Here is a 14,740-nt window from a genome sequence, read left to right on the forward strand (position 1 = left end):
GGGAGCCCCGGGCCAGAGGGCTCACTGGGGCTGGGGAGGCTCTGTCCGGCTTGAGGCCTCCAGGGACCCGCAGGTTGCCACCTAGCCAGATGGTTAGGGTGAGCAGGGCTGGCCTGGAGGGTGAGGACACGCAGACCCAAGGGGACAGCCCATGTGGACACATGTCTCCTGGCACCCCCACCCTGGTGTCCCCTCCCCTCATAGGGCCAGAGCTCTGGGGGTGTCAGGGGGCCCCTGGGCTGGGGATGAGTCAGGGTGAGGGTGGGGACGGTCCACCCCTGTCCAGAGGTCAGGCTGGCATTCGACCACCCCTTCAGAGGCCCTCAGGCCTGGCACTGAAAGGGGTCCGTCTGGACAGAACCTGCCCCCGCCCTTACACCCCTCAGCGCTTTAGAACATCATTTCCTTCCTCTGTGGTTAATGTCTACTCTGTCCTCCCGCTCAACTGCCGGCATTCCCTGGCGGGCCTGGGGCCCCGGCGCGGGGACCCCCTGTGTCACTGCCAGCTGGGAGGGAAGAGTGGCCATGGGGGCCCCAGGGAAAAATTCCAGGATTCGGATTGCCCTCCCAGCTCCTTCTTTCCTGTCTACTCGCCCCCACTCTCCTCTCTTCCTCCCTCCATCCTCCCCCCTTCCCCATTTCTCCTAATCAGAAACCGGGGCTCGGGGGAGAGATGGGCACCGAGTCGGGAGGGGCTCTGCTGAGGCTGGGGCCGGCGCTGTGAGGCCTCCAGGGCCCGCCGCCTGCTGGAAAAAGGGGCGCGCCGTTAGGGCGCGGGGGCAGGGCCAGTGGGCAGAGGCCCCCGGAGAGCCCAGAGGCGGGGCTGGGGAAGCGCGTCCTGGGACCCGCCCTGAGCCGACGCCGGGTGCAGGGCGGGTGTCGGGGGACAGAACACAGAAGCCTCTCCCGCGAGGGTGGGTGGGACAAACCTGATTCCTGGGACTGAGTCTGGGAAGGGGCTGGGACCGGGGCTGGTGGAAGGGACAGGTGGGTCTGGGGGCCAGGGACGCAGTCTCCTGGAGCTTCAGCCTAGCAGCAGCCCTCCTGACCCCTTATCAGCACCTCTACCCCTACCACAGACACGGGGGCGGGGGGGGGGTGTCTACATCCTCCCTCCAGTCACAGACAAGGAGATGAAGGGCTGGGGAACACAACTGGGAGGAGGGCAACGGTGCTGGGCTGCATGGACAGGACAGGCTCCCGGGATGGAGGTGAGGTCAGGGTACCCCTGGATCCCTCCCTGGGTGTGCGCTCCTTCCAGAACACCTTCAGGCTGAGGGAAGTCTGTTCTGTTACCTGCATCTGGCCCCACCTCGGCAATGGCTGGTCATTAAACCTGTAATGTGGGGTTGTTGGATAAAATACAGACTGCCCTGTTAAATTCGAACTTCAGATGAACAACAAATACTGTATTTTTAAATTGAGTATTGTGTTTTTTCTCTAAACTTTATTCTGTTGTTGAGAATATACTCAGCAATGCAAACACTAATCCGACAGTTTGTACAGGTACAATTCAGTGACATTGATTACATTCTGTGTTGTGAAACCATTTCTACCCTCCTTTTCTGAGTTGTTCCTCCCTCATTAACATAAAGTCACTAATCCCCCCTGAGATTCCTATCTAACCTTTCGAGCTGCTGTTGTCAATTTGATCTCATATAGATAGTTCTTGAAAGAGCACAATGCTGAATGCAGAACTTTTTTACTACAAGCTAAACCATTGTTTCATTTTAAGAAGACTTCAGAGAATATTTCTGGTTTAAGGTTTAAAGGTTATCTTAGGGCAATGGTTTCAGGGGTTCATCCAACTTCCATGGCTCCAGAAGGTCTAGAATTGATGACAATTTAAAATTCTGTTTAGCATTTTCCCCCTTTTGATCAGGATTCTTCTATGGACTATTTAATCAAAATGTTCAGTCGTTATAGCCAGGCAACATCCAGCTCTTCTGGTCTCGTGGCAGAGGGGCCAGTTGTTCATGGAGGCGATTAGCCACATGTTATATACTCCTCCTTTTTATTCCTGACTTTCTTTCTTCCTCTGTTGCTCCAGGTGACTAGAGACTAATTGCTGGGTTTTGGATGGCTGCTTGCAAGCTTTTAAGGCCCTAGGCACTCTGAAAAGAACTAAAAGGTAGAATCAGGAGCACGAAACACGTTCTTAGGCCAATTAACTGGGATGTCCCATGTAACTATGACCCTAAACCTCCAAACTATGGAACCAAATCCCATGAGGTATCTGGTTGTACATAAGCAGCACAACGTTTGCTAGTTCAGCTTTCTACAGGTGTGCAACTTACTGACAGCAGTCACGACAACCGTATGTGCAACCCTACCTTAATCAGCGTGATTTTTCCATCACCGTTAACCCCCCTTTTCCCCCTCCCTCCCACCCCGGTAACCACTAATAAACTTTGGTCTCCATTCATTTGTTTTTTCTTGTCTTTTTGGGTAAGTGAGGCTTACTTCACTCAGCATAAGGTCTTCAAGCTCCACGCACACTGTAGCGTGTGTCAAGACTCATTTCTCCCACTGGGTGAGGAGTATTCCATTGTGTGTATGGACCACATTTTGTTTATCCATTCACCTGCTGATGGGCATTGGGGTTGTTTCCACATTTTGGCTACTGTGAATAGTGCTGCAGTGAACGTCGGTGTACAGTCTCTGTTTGAATCTCTGCTGTGATTAATGTGCTTTTTAATTGAGTCCCATGCTGTAGTAAGGAATAATAGTGAGGTCCTGGTTTTGCTTTGCCCAGGTCCCCACAACGGTAATATTTTGCAAAACTACAGTGTAACATCAAAGTCAAGACATTGATGCGCTCTGATCTTACTCAGACTTGCTGGTTTACTTGCACTCACTTTTATGTGTTTGCGTACCAGGCTCAACACAGTTTATACCCCGTGCGTGTTCATGTGTACACCACCACAGTCAGATAGGCACACCCCAACTCCACAAGGATCCCTCGAGGCACCTTTGTTACAAATGGAATTGTGACCTCCAAAAGAGATGGTGAAGTCCTAATTCCTGTACCTGTGACTGTGACTCTGTTTGGAAATAGGGTCTTTGAGGATGCTGTCAGTTAGGCTAACATGAGTGGTGTTCTCATGAAAGAAGACTAGAGACACAGAGGGCAAAGATGGCCATGTGATCCTGTAGTCAGAGATTGTAGGAGGCAAAGCTGTCAGCCAAAGAACACCAAGGATGGCCGCCATCACCAGGAGCTGGAAGAGCCTGGAGCCGATTCTCCCTCAGAGCCCCAGAAGGAACCAACACGGCCGACACCCTGATCTCAGACTCTCAACCTCCAGACTGTGAGTCAGTGCGTTTCTGTTCTTATAAGTCCCTCAGTTCCCGGTGATCTGCCATGATGTCCCTAGGAGACCCCCCTCCCTTCCACCCTGCTCCCAGCCCCGACAACCGTGAATCTGTCCCCCAATTCTAAAACTTCGTCGTTTCAGAAATGTCCTGTACATGGACCCGTGCGGCATAGCCTTTAGGGGCTGACTTTCTCTCCCAGCACTGGGCCCTAGAGGTCCTCTGGTTGATCCTGTATCTATGATCCCGGTCCTTTTATTGCAGTGTGGATGCCTTGGAGGGCATCAGGGCTGGTTCCAGGTCATGAATAAATCTGCCGTGCGTGCTCGTGTGCAGGATTTGGGGTGACTTTAAGCTTTGTTTCTCTGAGATGAGCCAGTTGGGGCAGTGCTGGGCACACACAGGTTGGCACCTCCTGCAATTTTATTTACTCAACTGGCAGTCCCACTGAGCAGGCATCTGCTTCCTGTGGGACTATATCTGTGAGGGAAGGAGGCAGAGGGGGCCCAGACATTTTCTTTCCAGGACAGGGCACCCTGAGGCTCGCTGAGGTCCCGGGGCTCGCAGACTTCCCAGTGCAGGGCTCTGGAGGAGTTCTCTCTTTGCTGGGGTGCTTGTCCTGGGGGTAGCTACGCACGAAGCAGCCAGTGGAGCTGTGGTGGAGCTGGAACGGAACACGCCAGGAGGCAGCTGGAAAGTGGGGGAGAGGGGGTGCCCCGTACTCGCCCAGGGCTGCAGGTGCAGCCAGGAAGGGGAGTTTCAGTTCAGCGGACATGTCCCGAGGTCAGGAAGCATAGAGTCATGTGAATGCCTTCTGCGGGAGAGCGGGTGCCAGTAAGTCAGACTCGAGCTCAGGGTGAAGCGTTGTGTCTCGAATAATGCCGGCCAGGCAGCAGGGAGAAGTGAGAGCCTTGTTCACAGCTATTTCTGAGGTTGGAACAGGAAATGGTTAATAGTGTTTGCAAATAAAAACTTTCTGTTCATATCTTGTTTTTGAAACACTTCCCAGAAGTTAAAAAGAGCACTTAGTTTGTTTGTTCAATTTAAGAACTAAATTAAAGAAAAAAAAGGGAAATACCTCCACAATTTATTATAAACAAGAATAAAGAGAATTGAGTTTTATGTTTGTTTCTTAGGGTGGTGGGGTCATAGGTGATTTCTACCTTCTACCACCATATCTAAACTTGCCAGAAGGTTGTTAGTAGTTTAAATGGGAATATATATTCACAAATGTGTGTGTGTTTTGTTGTATGGGTATATAGGTGTATGTGTGTATGTACATATAGGTATATGTATGTGTGTACATGCACATATGTGTATATAGGAGTGTCTTAGTTAACTAGTGCTACTATAACAAAAATGCCACAAGTTGATGGCTTTAACAAAGAGAAATTTATTCTTTCTTTGTTTAGTAGGCTAGAAGCCCAAATTCAGGGTGCCAGCTCCAGGGGAAGGCTTTCTCTCTGTTGGTTCTGAGAGAAGGTCCTCATCATCAATCTTCCCCTATCTAGAAGCTTCTCAACACAGGGGCCCCGGTTTCAAAGGATGCGTGCCCCTGGCTCTTCTTGCTTTCGGGTAAGGAGTTCCCCCTGTCTCTCCGTTTGCTTTTCTCTTTTTTATCTCAAAAGAGATTGACTTAAGACACAAACTAATCCTGTAGATTATGTCCTGCCTCATTAACGTAACTGCCTCTAATCCTGCCCCAGTAACATATATACAAGACACAGGAAAACCACATCAGATAAGAAAATGGTGGACAAGCACATAACGCTGGAAGTCATGGTCTAGCCAAGTTGACACATATTTTTGGGGGACACAATTCAATCCATAACATTCCACCCTTTGCCCCCCCTCCAAATTCATGTCCTTGCCACATGTAAAACAAAATCATCCCATCATATCATAGCAAAAGTCTTAATTCAACTCCAAGTCCAAAATTCAAAAATTCCTCTTCATCTGTGAAATCTAGAATACAAGTTATTGGTTTATAAAGTACAGCGGTGGAATAGGCACAAGCTAGACATTTCCATTACAAATGGGAGAAATTGGAGGGAAAGAAGGGATAATAGGTGCCAAGCAAGTCAGCAGAACATCTTACATTAGCTCTCAAGACTTGAAAATAATCCTCTGTTCTCTGAGACCATTTAGGCAATGGCCCTGCCCTCCAGACTCTGGGTGTTGGCCACACTCTCCAGATTCTGAGTCCCTTGGCCCTGGGCTTCAACTCCAACTTCCAGGGCCTCTGGAACTCTGATCCCTTGGCTTTGGGCAGCCCTTGGCTTTGGGCGGCCCCATTCTCCTAGTCCATCTCAGTGGCGGCCAACGTCCTGGGCCCTGCCAGGTCCCATTCTTCCACCCCTTAGGCATAGCAGCTTCACCCCCTCAGCTTTGGACAGCGGATCTGGCCCCATCTTGTGAATGGCAGCCCCACACTCCAGAACCGAGTTGGTGAAGTTTTGCCTCTTTGAAACCCAGGAGGCTGTGACCTCACCCTTTGAAGCCCCAGAAGCCATGGTTCCACCTTTTGAGACCCCAGAGGTAATGGTACTACCCTTTGAGACTGAGACAATTTTGCTTCCTGTGTTCCTTGTCTCTTCAGCTTCTGCTTCCTGGTTCCTTGGCTTCTTGGCCCCTCTGGCCTTTGGGCTGACCAATATCTGCCCTGCTCGGGCAAGTGTTCCAAAGCTCTTTAGCTCTACTGATAAGTGCCTGGAGGCACCCTACTCTGTCAGTAAATTTTGGCCAGAAGGCACTCAGCTCTCTTGCTCTGTGGGTTGGTAAGCCTAGTTCCACTGATAAGTGCTCAGAGGTACCCTATTCCACCAGGAAGCTTCCTGCCCAGAGGCACTCAGCTCTCTCGATCCATGGGTAGGCTCCAGCGCTGCCTCACATAGGCCTGCTGGTTCTGCTGCTGTCTTTTCTCTCCTGCTGCTTTGGGCTGTCTGTACCATCTCCAGTGTTATAGCTCCCCTCACTGTCTTCTGAGTCCTCACCAGAATTGTCTTTGATGTCTATAAGTCCACCAACAGTCTTTTCAAGGCAATCTTAAAACTCTTTCAGCCTCTACCCACTCACAGTTTCAAAACTGCTTCCACATTTTGGGTATCTGTTAGAGCAGCATCCCATTCCTGGTATCAAATTCTGTCTTGGTTATCTAGTGCTGCTATAAAAGAAATACCACAAGTGGTTGGCTTTAACAAAGAGAAATTTATTCTCTCACAGTTTAGAAGGCTAGATGTCCAAATTCAGGGTGCTGGCTCCAGGGAAAGGCTTTCTCTGTTGGCTCTGGGGGAAGGTCCTTGTCATCGATCTTCCCCTGGTCTAGGAGCTTCTCAACACAGGGACCCTGGGTTAAAACAGTGCACGCTCCTGGCTCTTCTTGCTTTGTGGTGATAAGGTCCCCCGTATCTCTGTTCACTTCTCTCTTTTTTATCTCAAAAGAGATTGACTCAAGATACAACCTAATCTTGTAGATTGAGTTCTGCCTTATTAACGTTAACTGCCTCTAGTCCTGCCTCATTAACATCATAGAGGTAGGATTTACAACACATAGGAAAATCACATCAGATAAGAAAACCGTGGACAATCACGCAATACTGGGAACCGTGGTCTGGCCAAGTTGACACAATTTTGGGGGACACAATTCAATCCATAACGAGGTGTATGTGTGCATGTTTGTACACGCATGTACATATGTACATGTGTGTAGGTGTATCTAGGTGTATGTGGGTATGTGTGTACATGTGGGTATGTGTATGTATCTTTTTGTGTACGTATATACACATGCATATGTATGTGTGTATGAATTTATGTATGAGTTTATGCATGCATATGTGTGTACGTGCATGTCACAGATTTAATTTTGTCTCCCCCCAAGTTTGTGTCCACTTGGCTAGGGCATGATTCCCACTGTTGTGTGGTTGTCGTCCATCTTGTGATCTGATGTAATTATGTGCAGACTGCCAGGACTTTCTTCCGAGTTGCCTCTGGGTGGACTCAAACCTCAACCTTTTAGTTAGCAGCCATCTGTGTTCACTGTACCACCTGGCAACTGGTTTGCTGCTTTTCCCTCCTGGGAGAGAGCCCACCAAATTGCCCTTGGGAAAGATGTCCCTTCCCACCCCCTCCTCAGCCATTAGGACACAGCTGGCTGAAGTGTCCTTGCTGTCCCCTGAACCAGCTTCTGTAGCTGAGTACAGCTCTCTCCGGAGATCTGATGTCGTTTTGTTGCCTTGATTCTGTTCACTGCACATCAGCGGCCAGACTGAGAACCGGCTTCCTCTCACCTGCTGGGTCCTGCACTTTACCTTGCTCACGCCCCTGCCCTGAATGGGGCCCCGCCTTCTGCAATGAAGAGGTCTAATGAATGTGATGGCTGTACCCTCCAGGGCCTCATTCCAAGAAGGCTTTAATCAGCATGGCCACTCACAGCCTTCTTTGGTGTTTCCATTTGAGGTTGAGGATTGGCTGTACCTTCTGACCCTGCAAACCCTGGGCTGCATGTCCTTTCTCAAGCCCCTTTGAACCCTGCTTGAACGTCAGCCAATTCTCTTCTCAGTTCGTTGTTTCTCATTGTGCCCTGACAAACTCCTGTTGCCTACAACTGGCTGAGTCTCACAAACACAAAACTGAGAAAATGGAAGAAACCAGACGTACACGCACAACCTGCAGAATGCAAAATTCATTTACATAGAGCTAAAAACTGGCAAGAAGAAACCAGTGTTTAGGGAGAAAAGCTATGAAGAGAAGCGTGGAAGTGCCCATCAGTGAGGGTGGCACTGCTGTTGGGGTCAGGAGTACGTTGACATCGAAGAGGGGCATGGGGAGAGCTTTGGGGCCTGGTGAGGTTCTAGTTCTTCTAGGTGGTAGTTGCCTACTATTTTATAACATTTGTTAAGCTGCAATTTGTGACCTAGACGTTTGTATGTAAGTATGTTTCTCACAAATAAAATTTTGAATACTACTAAAAACCACGGAAATGTTTTCAATGGTGCATGTTCAAGAAAGCTCTTCATAGCTTTGTTTTGTAACAGCGAAGAATTAACACCTTGCTGTTCAGCAATAAATCAAACTGAGCCCTTTGTAGTTGAGTCCATTCTGACTGAAGACGACCCTAGGAATTAAAGAGTAGGACTGCTCCGTAGGGTTTCTTGGCTGCAATCTTTGTGGAGGCAGATTGCCAGGTGTGTCTTCCACAGTGCTGCAGGCTGGGTTCGAACCACCAGCTTTTAGATTAGCAGTTGGGCGAAAGCCGTTTGCACCACGCAGGGGCCCCACTAAGCAATGGAGGCAGGGTAAATAAATCGCCCCCCACCTGTCTGTCAGTGTGTCCTACTGTGGTGTCTTGCGTGTTGCTGTGATGCTGGAACCTATGGAAGCTATTTCATATCCCAGCAGGGTCACCATGGTGGGCAGGTTTGGCAGAGCCTCCAGCATAAGATGGACTAGGAAGAAAGGCCAGGTGTTCTATTTCCAAAAATTAGCCAGTGAAAACCCCATGGATCCCAACAGAACGTTGTCTAGTAGAGTGCAGAAGATGAGCCCCCTAGGTTGGAAAAGGCACTCAAAATACACAGTGGTCACAACCATGGACTTGAGAACATCGATGATCATGAAGATGGCGCAGGACCCGGCAGTGTTTCGTTCCATTGCATCTGGGGCTATTATGAGTCAGAGATGACTTGACAGGAACCAACAACAACAACGAAAATACAGTGTAACTATCAACTGTAAAAGATCGGATATTTAAAAAGGATGATTATGGTATTTAGCATGGAACACTGTTCCTGACACTTTGCTGAGAGAAAAGAGCAGGTTATCAGACAAGGTATTTCGTGTGGTGTTCTATTGTGAAAAACAATTATGAATATTTATGTGTATAAATACATGGAAAAATGCCTGGAAGTCCACATATCCCAATGCTTTGGGTGATCCACGGTTTCTGGGGGTGGGGGTATGAGGAGTGATTTCATCCTAAATAAATATTTTTTGTTATTTATCTGTTTCTGTTTTTTCAACAACGAAAATGAATTGCTCGTGTCATTAAAAATATTTGAAATTATAAGGAGAAAAGAAAGACTTTCTGTTCCCGTTTCCCAGAGACAAACCTGGTTGCCATGGAGACGCTGCTGCGGTCCAGGCAGCCCATTGGCCGGTGCCGGGATGCTGGTGATGTGAGAGGCTTCTTGTAGCCCCCAGGCTGGTGCTGCCATCAGACCGCACTGCGGAGCCCAGCGCCAGCATGGACCGACCTGGAGCCAACGTGTGGGCTGCCACCTTCCACCAGATGATGGCCGAGAGGAAGCCACGGGACACCTGGGTGCTGCTGCCCGAGGACAGCCTGGTGGCTGGCCGCCCGGACCACGGCTGCTTCCAGTACCGGCTGAAGGGGCTCGCAGGGTGAGCCAGGGAGGGTGCTCCTGTGGGGTTCTCAGTGAACACCTGGGAGGGGGAAGGAAGAGGGTTCTTGTCTACCGTCCCACTGGCCTGATCCTGGTAGCCAGGCTGGATGTGCCCAGGAGCAGGTGCGTGTGGCCCCAGCATGTGGCTCTTCGGAGCATCTAATCCTAAATCTCCCAGAGGGGTGGGGCTGGGGTCCTTCCTTCCACAACATGGGGGTGTTTGGGGAGCAGCTCCTGCTCAGAACCCTGCTTGGAACTTCCATGCCCTGCTGGAACAGCGGCGGGCCTGGAGCTGAGAGAGGGGAGAAGCTGTCAGCCAGCCCCCAGACGGTGACGTGGCAGGGCCCACTTGTGGAGGTGGTGTGTCTCCTCTGGTCAGCCTGACCCCCTGTGCCTGACTGGGCTCTGGTTGCCATGGCGTCTCCATGGCAGCACAGCAGTCGGTGCTGATAGGTGGCAGCTGAGGGGGCCAAGGATGAAAGCCCGGGACATCGGGGAGGGGAGCACTCCACCAAGGAGAGGGGGTGCTGTTAGCAGACTGGGCTGTTGGTGGTTGTGGGATCAGGCTGGTGCCTGAGGCAGCCAAGGTCACTAATGTGTGCTTTGCTGGTGGTCTCCACAGCCACAGTGGGGTTAGTGCAGGAGGCTGGGCTGGGGTGGGAGGAAGGGATTTTCTGAGTAGGTGCTGTCCAGAGGGGCAGGTGGGAGGCCCTACAGCCTGCTTACTGGTGGACCATTGTGTGGGGACCCCACTCAGGGTGACTGAGGGATGCGGAGGGGCAAGAGAGGGCCTCCCCTTTGACACAGACACCACAGCCCCTGGCCCTACTCCCGAAACCCCTGGGGCAGGTGTGGGTGTAGTCCTGAATGCTCAGGTTTGAGGAGAATAAAACTCTTGGTGGGTCTGAGGCATACCTGTAACAGGCAGTGATATTTCCACAGTCAGACCCAAGAACGCTAAATGGGTGGATAAGGACTGCTCGCAGTGTTGGTGGGGAGGCTCTGTCTCACACAAGCTCCTGTAAACTAATCCAGTTTGAGTAAAACTAGAAGCTTGGTCCCCAGTCTCAGGCTGCATTTCCTGTGCCCCGTGGCCTCCTGGCCTGGCGGCTGCCGACTCAATACCCCATCTACGATGACTCCATCACATGGCACGCTCTGGAGGACTTCTCAGGAGGGCTTTCCAGAACAGGCCCAGTAAAATCCTGCATGTGTGCATGCCTCTGCTACTGGCCACTTGTCTGGCTCCCTGAGGGCCAGAGAGCACCATCTGTCCATGTGGCCGTCACACGCTGCTGGTAGGGTAGCCAGGAGTGGCCTGGGGAGGAGGCAGCCTCTCCACAGGCTCCTCTACCTGGCACTGCCATTAGCTGGTCCCTCCCCCATTGTGCACAGATAGTGCACCCTGTCCAAATCCAGGGGTGTCCCATGTGTGCACTCGTCACCTCTGGATGTCACTGTGGTCATGGCCAGCCTGACTACGCTGCTCTCTCCATCTCCAGCACATTCCAACAGCTGTCTGACACTGCCAGCCGACTCTGACTTGATTTACCCTCTCCTTGTGGGGGAGGGGGGCACTTTCTGCAGTGAGCTCGCTGGCGAGTCATGGGAGACGACAGGTGCTGCTCTCCTCCGTCTCACTCTGACCTGCCGTCTCTAACAATTGCTGACATGCCTCAGTCACCAAAAAAAAAAAAAAAAAAAAACCCAAAGCCCTAAATCTGTTGCCGTAGCGTCAATTCCGGCTCGTGGTGACCCCGTGTATCACAGAGTAGAACTGCTCAGTAGGGTTTCCTTGGCTGTAACCTTTATGAAAGGAGATTTTCAGGCCTTTCCCCTGTGGTGCCACTAGGCGAGTTTGAACCACCAACTTTAGGTTAGTAGCTGAGTGCAAGCCGTTTGTGCCACCAGGGGCCCTACTCAAAGTCACAAACCCACAGAAAGGAGAGACAACCCCAGCAGCGAGCAGAGGAGCCAAGGCCCAGCCCATCCTCCCAGCATGGCAGGCCAGGTGGTGCCACCAAGTGGGCTTTGGAGCCAAATTTATGAAACAAACTTTGTGTTTCTGCTTTCCTGATTATAGGCTGTGGACAAAAAGCTGTGCACCTGAGTTTTACCTGTTTTCAGACGAGGGGCTCCAAGGGGCCCTGGGACCAACGTATAGGTGCACAGGCAGAGGAACTTGTGGGCGGTGGCAGGGGAGCCCATCTGGCTGGGTTGTGTAGACCTGGGCTTGGGGGATGGTGGGAGCCATGCCACTGCCCACCAGTCCACTCTCCTGTGTCTCTCTCTGCTCCCCACCGTCTAGCCCTCTCACTCACCTGCCACTCAGCTGCCCTCTTCTCCCTGCTATCCACCTGCCTGCTCACCTGTGGCCTTCTCTCCTCCTTGTTGTCCACCTGCCCACTCACCTGCCCTCTTCTCCCTGCTGTCCACCTGCCTGCTCACCTGTGGCCTTCTCTCCTTGTTGTCCTCTCTCTGCTCCCCATTGTCTACCAGCCCACTCACCTCATCTGTGGTCCTCTCTGCTCTCTGCCATCCACCTGCCCACTCACTTGCCCTCTTCTCCCTGCAGGCTCCAGTGTGGCCACTGCCCTTGGGGCTGGGGCTCGGCCCACGTGCAGGTCCTGTTCCACCTGTGGTGGGATGAGGAGAGCCGCAAGGGGCTGGTGAAGATGCGTGTCTGGGGCCAGCAGTGCAGGCTGTGCCCCCTGGGCACTCCTGGCAACTGCCAGGTGAGCCCCTTGAGCGTGCGCCCCTTCCTCAACAAGCTAGCCCTGCATGTCCTTCGCAAGTGCTATGGCGAGAGCCCCGGCCCTGACCAGTGGCCCGGGCTTTACTACAAGGCCCCTGGCGATGCTCCAAGGCCTTGCGAGGCCTGCATCCTGGGTGTCTGCTTCCTCCAGAAGGGGCCGGGCCTTGCCCCTGACCCCGATGCTATCCGGGGCACCTACATCATGTACAGCAGTGTGGGTCTCACCATCACTGTCTCTGGCGGTGAGGGCAAAGTCCCTCGTAGCACGCAGCTGCTGACCCTTGGCAGCTGGCCCACGGTCAGACGGCCCAGGGGCAGTGAACCCTGCGCCGTGAACAGGGGCTGCTTCACCATCCCGCTCTCAGTGTCTGACTTCATCAAGAACCCGCTCACAGATAGCAGCCACTTCTTCAGCAAGGGTGAAGGCATTATCACCATCCCTTTCTCCCTCGCGGATGACAGCAAAGACAAGGGTCCCATTGCCCACAGCAGCAGCTGTGTCCCCACCAAGGATGGCTCCCTTCCAGCCACCGGCACCGGTGGGCCTGTCACCATTGGCAAGGGCTCCCTCTGTCTCTCTTCAAATTCCATGGCCATACCGAAAGGCAAGGGCATCCCGGTGAACATCAAAGATCCCATCTTCCATGGCAAGGGTCTCCTGATCAGCAACATTGAGAGCAAGGGCTTCGAGCTCAAGGGCTTCATCTTCAAAGGCAAAGGGTCCATATCCGACCCTATTGACGTTGCCAAAGTCCAGGGCCTCGTCTACAACAGCGATGGCGCCACTGCTGCTGGAAAGACCCCAGTGCCAGTGTCTTATATCATTGGACTCATGGCCAACGGCGAGGGTTCCATCACCTTCCCTTTGTCATTTACCAACATCATCAAAGGCAAGGACTCCTTCACCAACATCACTGAAGGCAAAGGTAAGGAAGGTTGCAGTAATGGCTCTGCCATCACAGATGGTGATACACTTCTGGAGACCAATGCCAGTGGCTCTACCACCAATGATGAAGGTGCCATCACCTTCCCGTTCATCTTTACTGATGGCATCAAAGGCAAGGACTCTCATACTGCCATTACCAAAGGCAAAGGGAAGGAAGATGGCAGCAATGGTCCTGCCAGCACTGGTGATGACCCTCCAGAGACCAAAGCTGGTGCTTCCATCACCAACAATGAGGGTGCCATTGCCTCCCCTACTGACAACTTCAAAGGCAAGGACTCTTCTACTGACACCACCAAAAATGAAGGCGAAGAAAATGGCGGCAATAGCTCTCTCACCATGGGTCATAACCCCCTTTCAGAGTTCAACGCCAGTGGTCTCATAACCAATGAGGAGGGTGCCAGCACCTCCTCTACTGACAATGTCCAAGACAAGGACTCTCCCACTGACTCCACTGAAGGCAAAGAGAAGGAAAATGGAGGCAACGACCCTGCCACCCCTGGTCATGGCTTCCTTCTGAAGACCAATGCTGCTGGCTCCGTCACCTTTAGTGAGGGCTCCATCACCATCCCCTTCTCAGTCTTCAATATCATCAAACGCAAGGGGCCCAGCGCTAGTGCCAATGGCCCCCAGAATGATGGCTTCCTCCCCCATGGGTACTCCAAGAAGAAGAAGCGGCTGAGGTTCCGGTTTGGCAAATCCAGCTGTGGGCCCCGGAGGGACGAAGACTTCGGCTCCTCTAGCCCCTGTCATGGGCCTCGTGCTGAGCCTCACGACGACGTCTGGATCTGGGTCGCCATGACCGTCTGCGTCCTCTGGCTGATGTGTGTGTGCAGGCTGAGCCCCGGCCTCTTCCAGCAGCAAGTGTGACGCGTGTCCCCTCGGTGTCCCCACTGCCCCCTCCAGTGGGCCAGTCCATGCAAAAGTGAAAGCCAGCCTGCTGTGATTCTCTCACTCCATCCAAGTCCCCCAGTGCCCCCAGCCCTTGCGAGTGCCAAGCCACCCCAGGCCCTCTCCTCACGCGGCGGGACCCTGTGCCTTCTCTACTGACCTGAGCAGTGGTTTTGTGGGTGTTCATTGTGTGAGTGTCCACTGATCTGTACCTGTGTGCTCCAGATGCTTTTCTGTGTGTGTGTTATCCTCCAATAAAACACAAACTAAAACAAAGAGCCCGCAAGGACCACACAAGAGAGGGTTGGGAGCTGGAGGAGGCATGGTGGTGGTGGGCGTTTCCTTCCCCCTTTCCCCTTGGTTCATCATTTCCCTGGCCCTTGCTGGGACCACCCCTCATGCACAGCACTTCCTTCCTATCAAGGACTGAGAGCC

General features: G+C 52.3%; 1 protein-coding gene across 1 annotated transcript; it reads left to right on the forward strand.

Annotated features, from left to right (window-relative positions):
• Positions 1 to 9,550: 9,550 nt before the first annotated feature.
• Positions 9,551 to 14,538, forward strand: RTP5 (receptor transporter protein 5 (putative)). Its single transcript, XM_049888877.1, has 2 exons — positions 9,551 to 9,714; positions 12,292 to 14,538. The coding sequence occupies exons 1-2, from the start codon at positions 9,557 to 9,559 to the stop codon at positions 14,282 to 14,284; spliced, it is 2,151 nt and encodes a 716-aa protein (XP_049744834.1). The 5' UTR covers positions 9,551 to 9,556; the 3' UTR covers positions 14,285 to 14,538.
• The last annotated feature ends 202 nt before the right edge of the window (positions 14,539 to 14,740 follow it).

Source organism: Elephas maximus, chromosome 6, assembly GCF_024166365.1.
Source record: "Elephas maximus indicus isolate mEleMax1 chromosome 6, mEleMax1 primary haplotype, whole genome shotgun sequence".
Lineage (NCBI taxonomy): Eukaryota > Metazoa > Chordata > Mammalia > Proboscidea > Elephantidae > Elephas > Elephas maximus.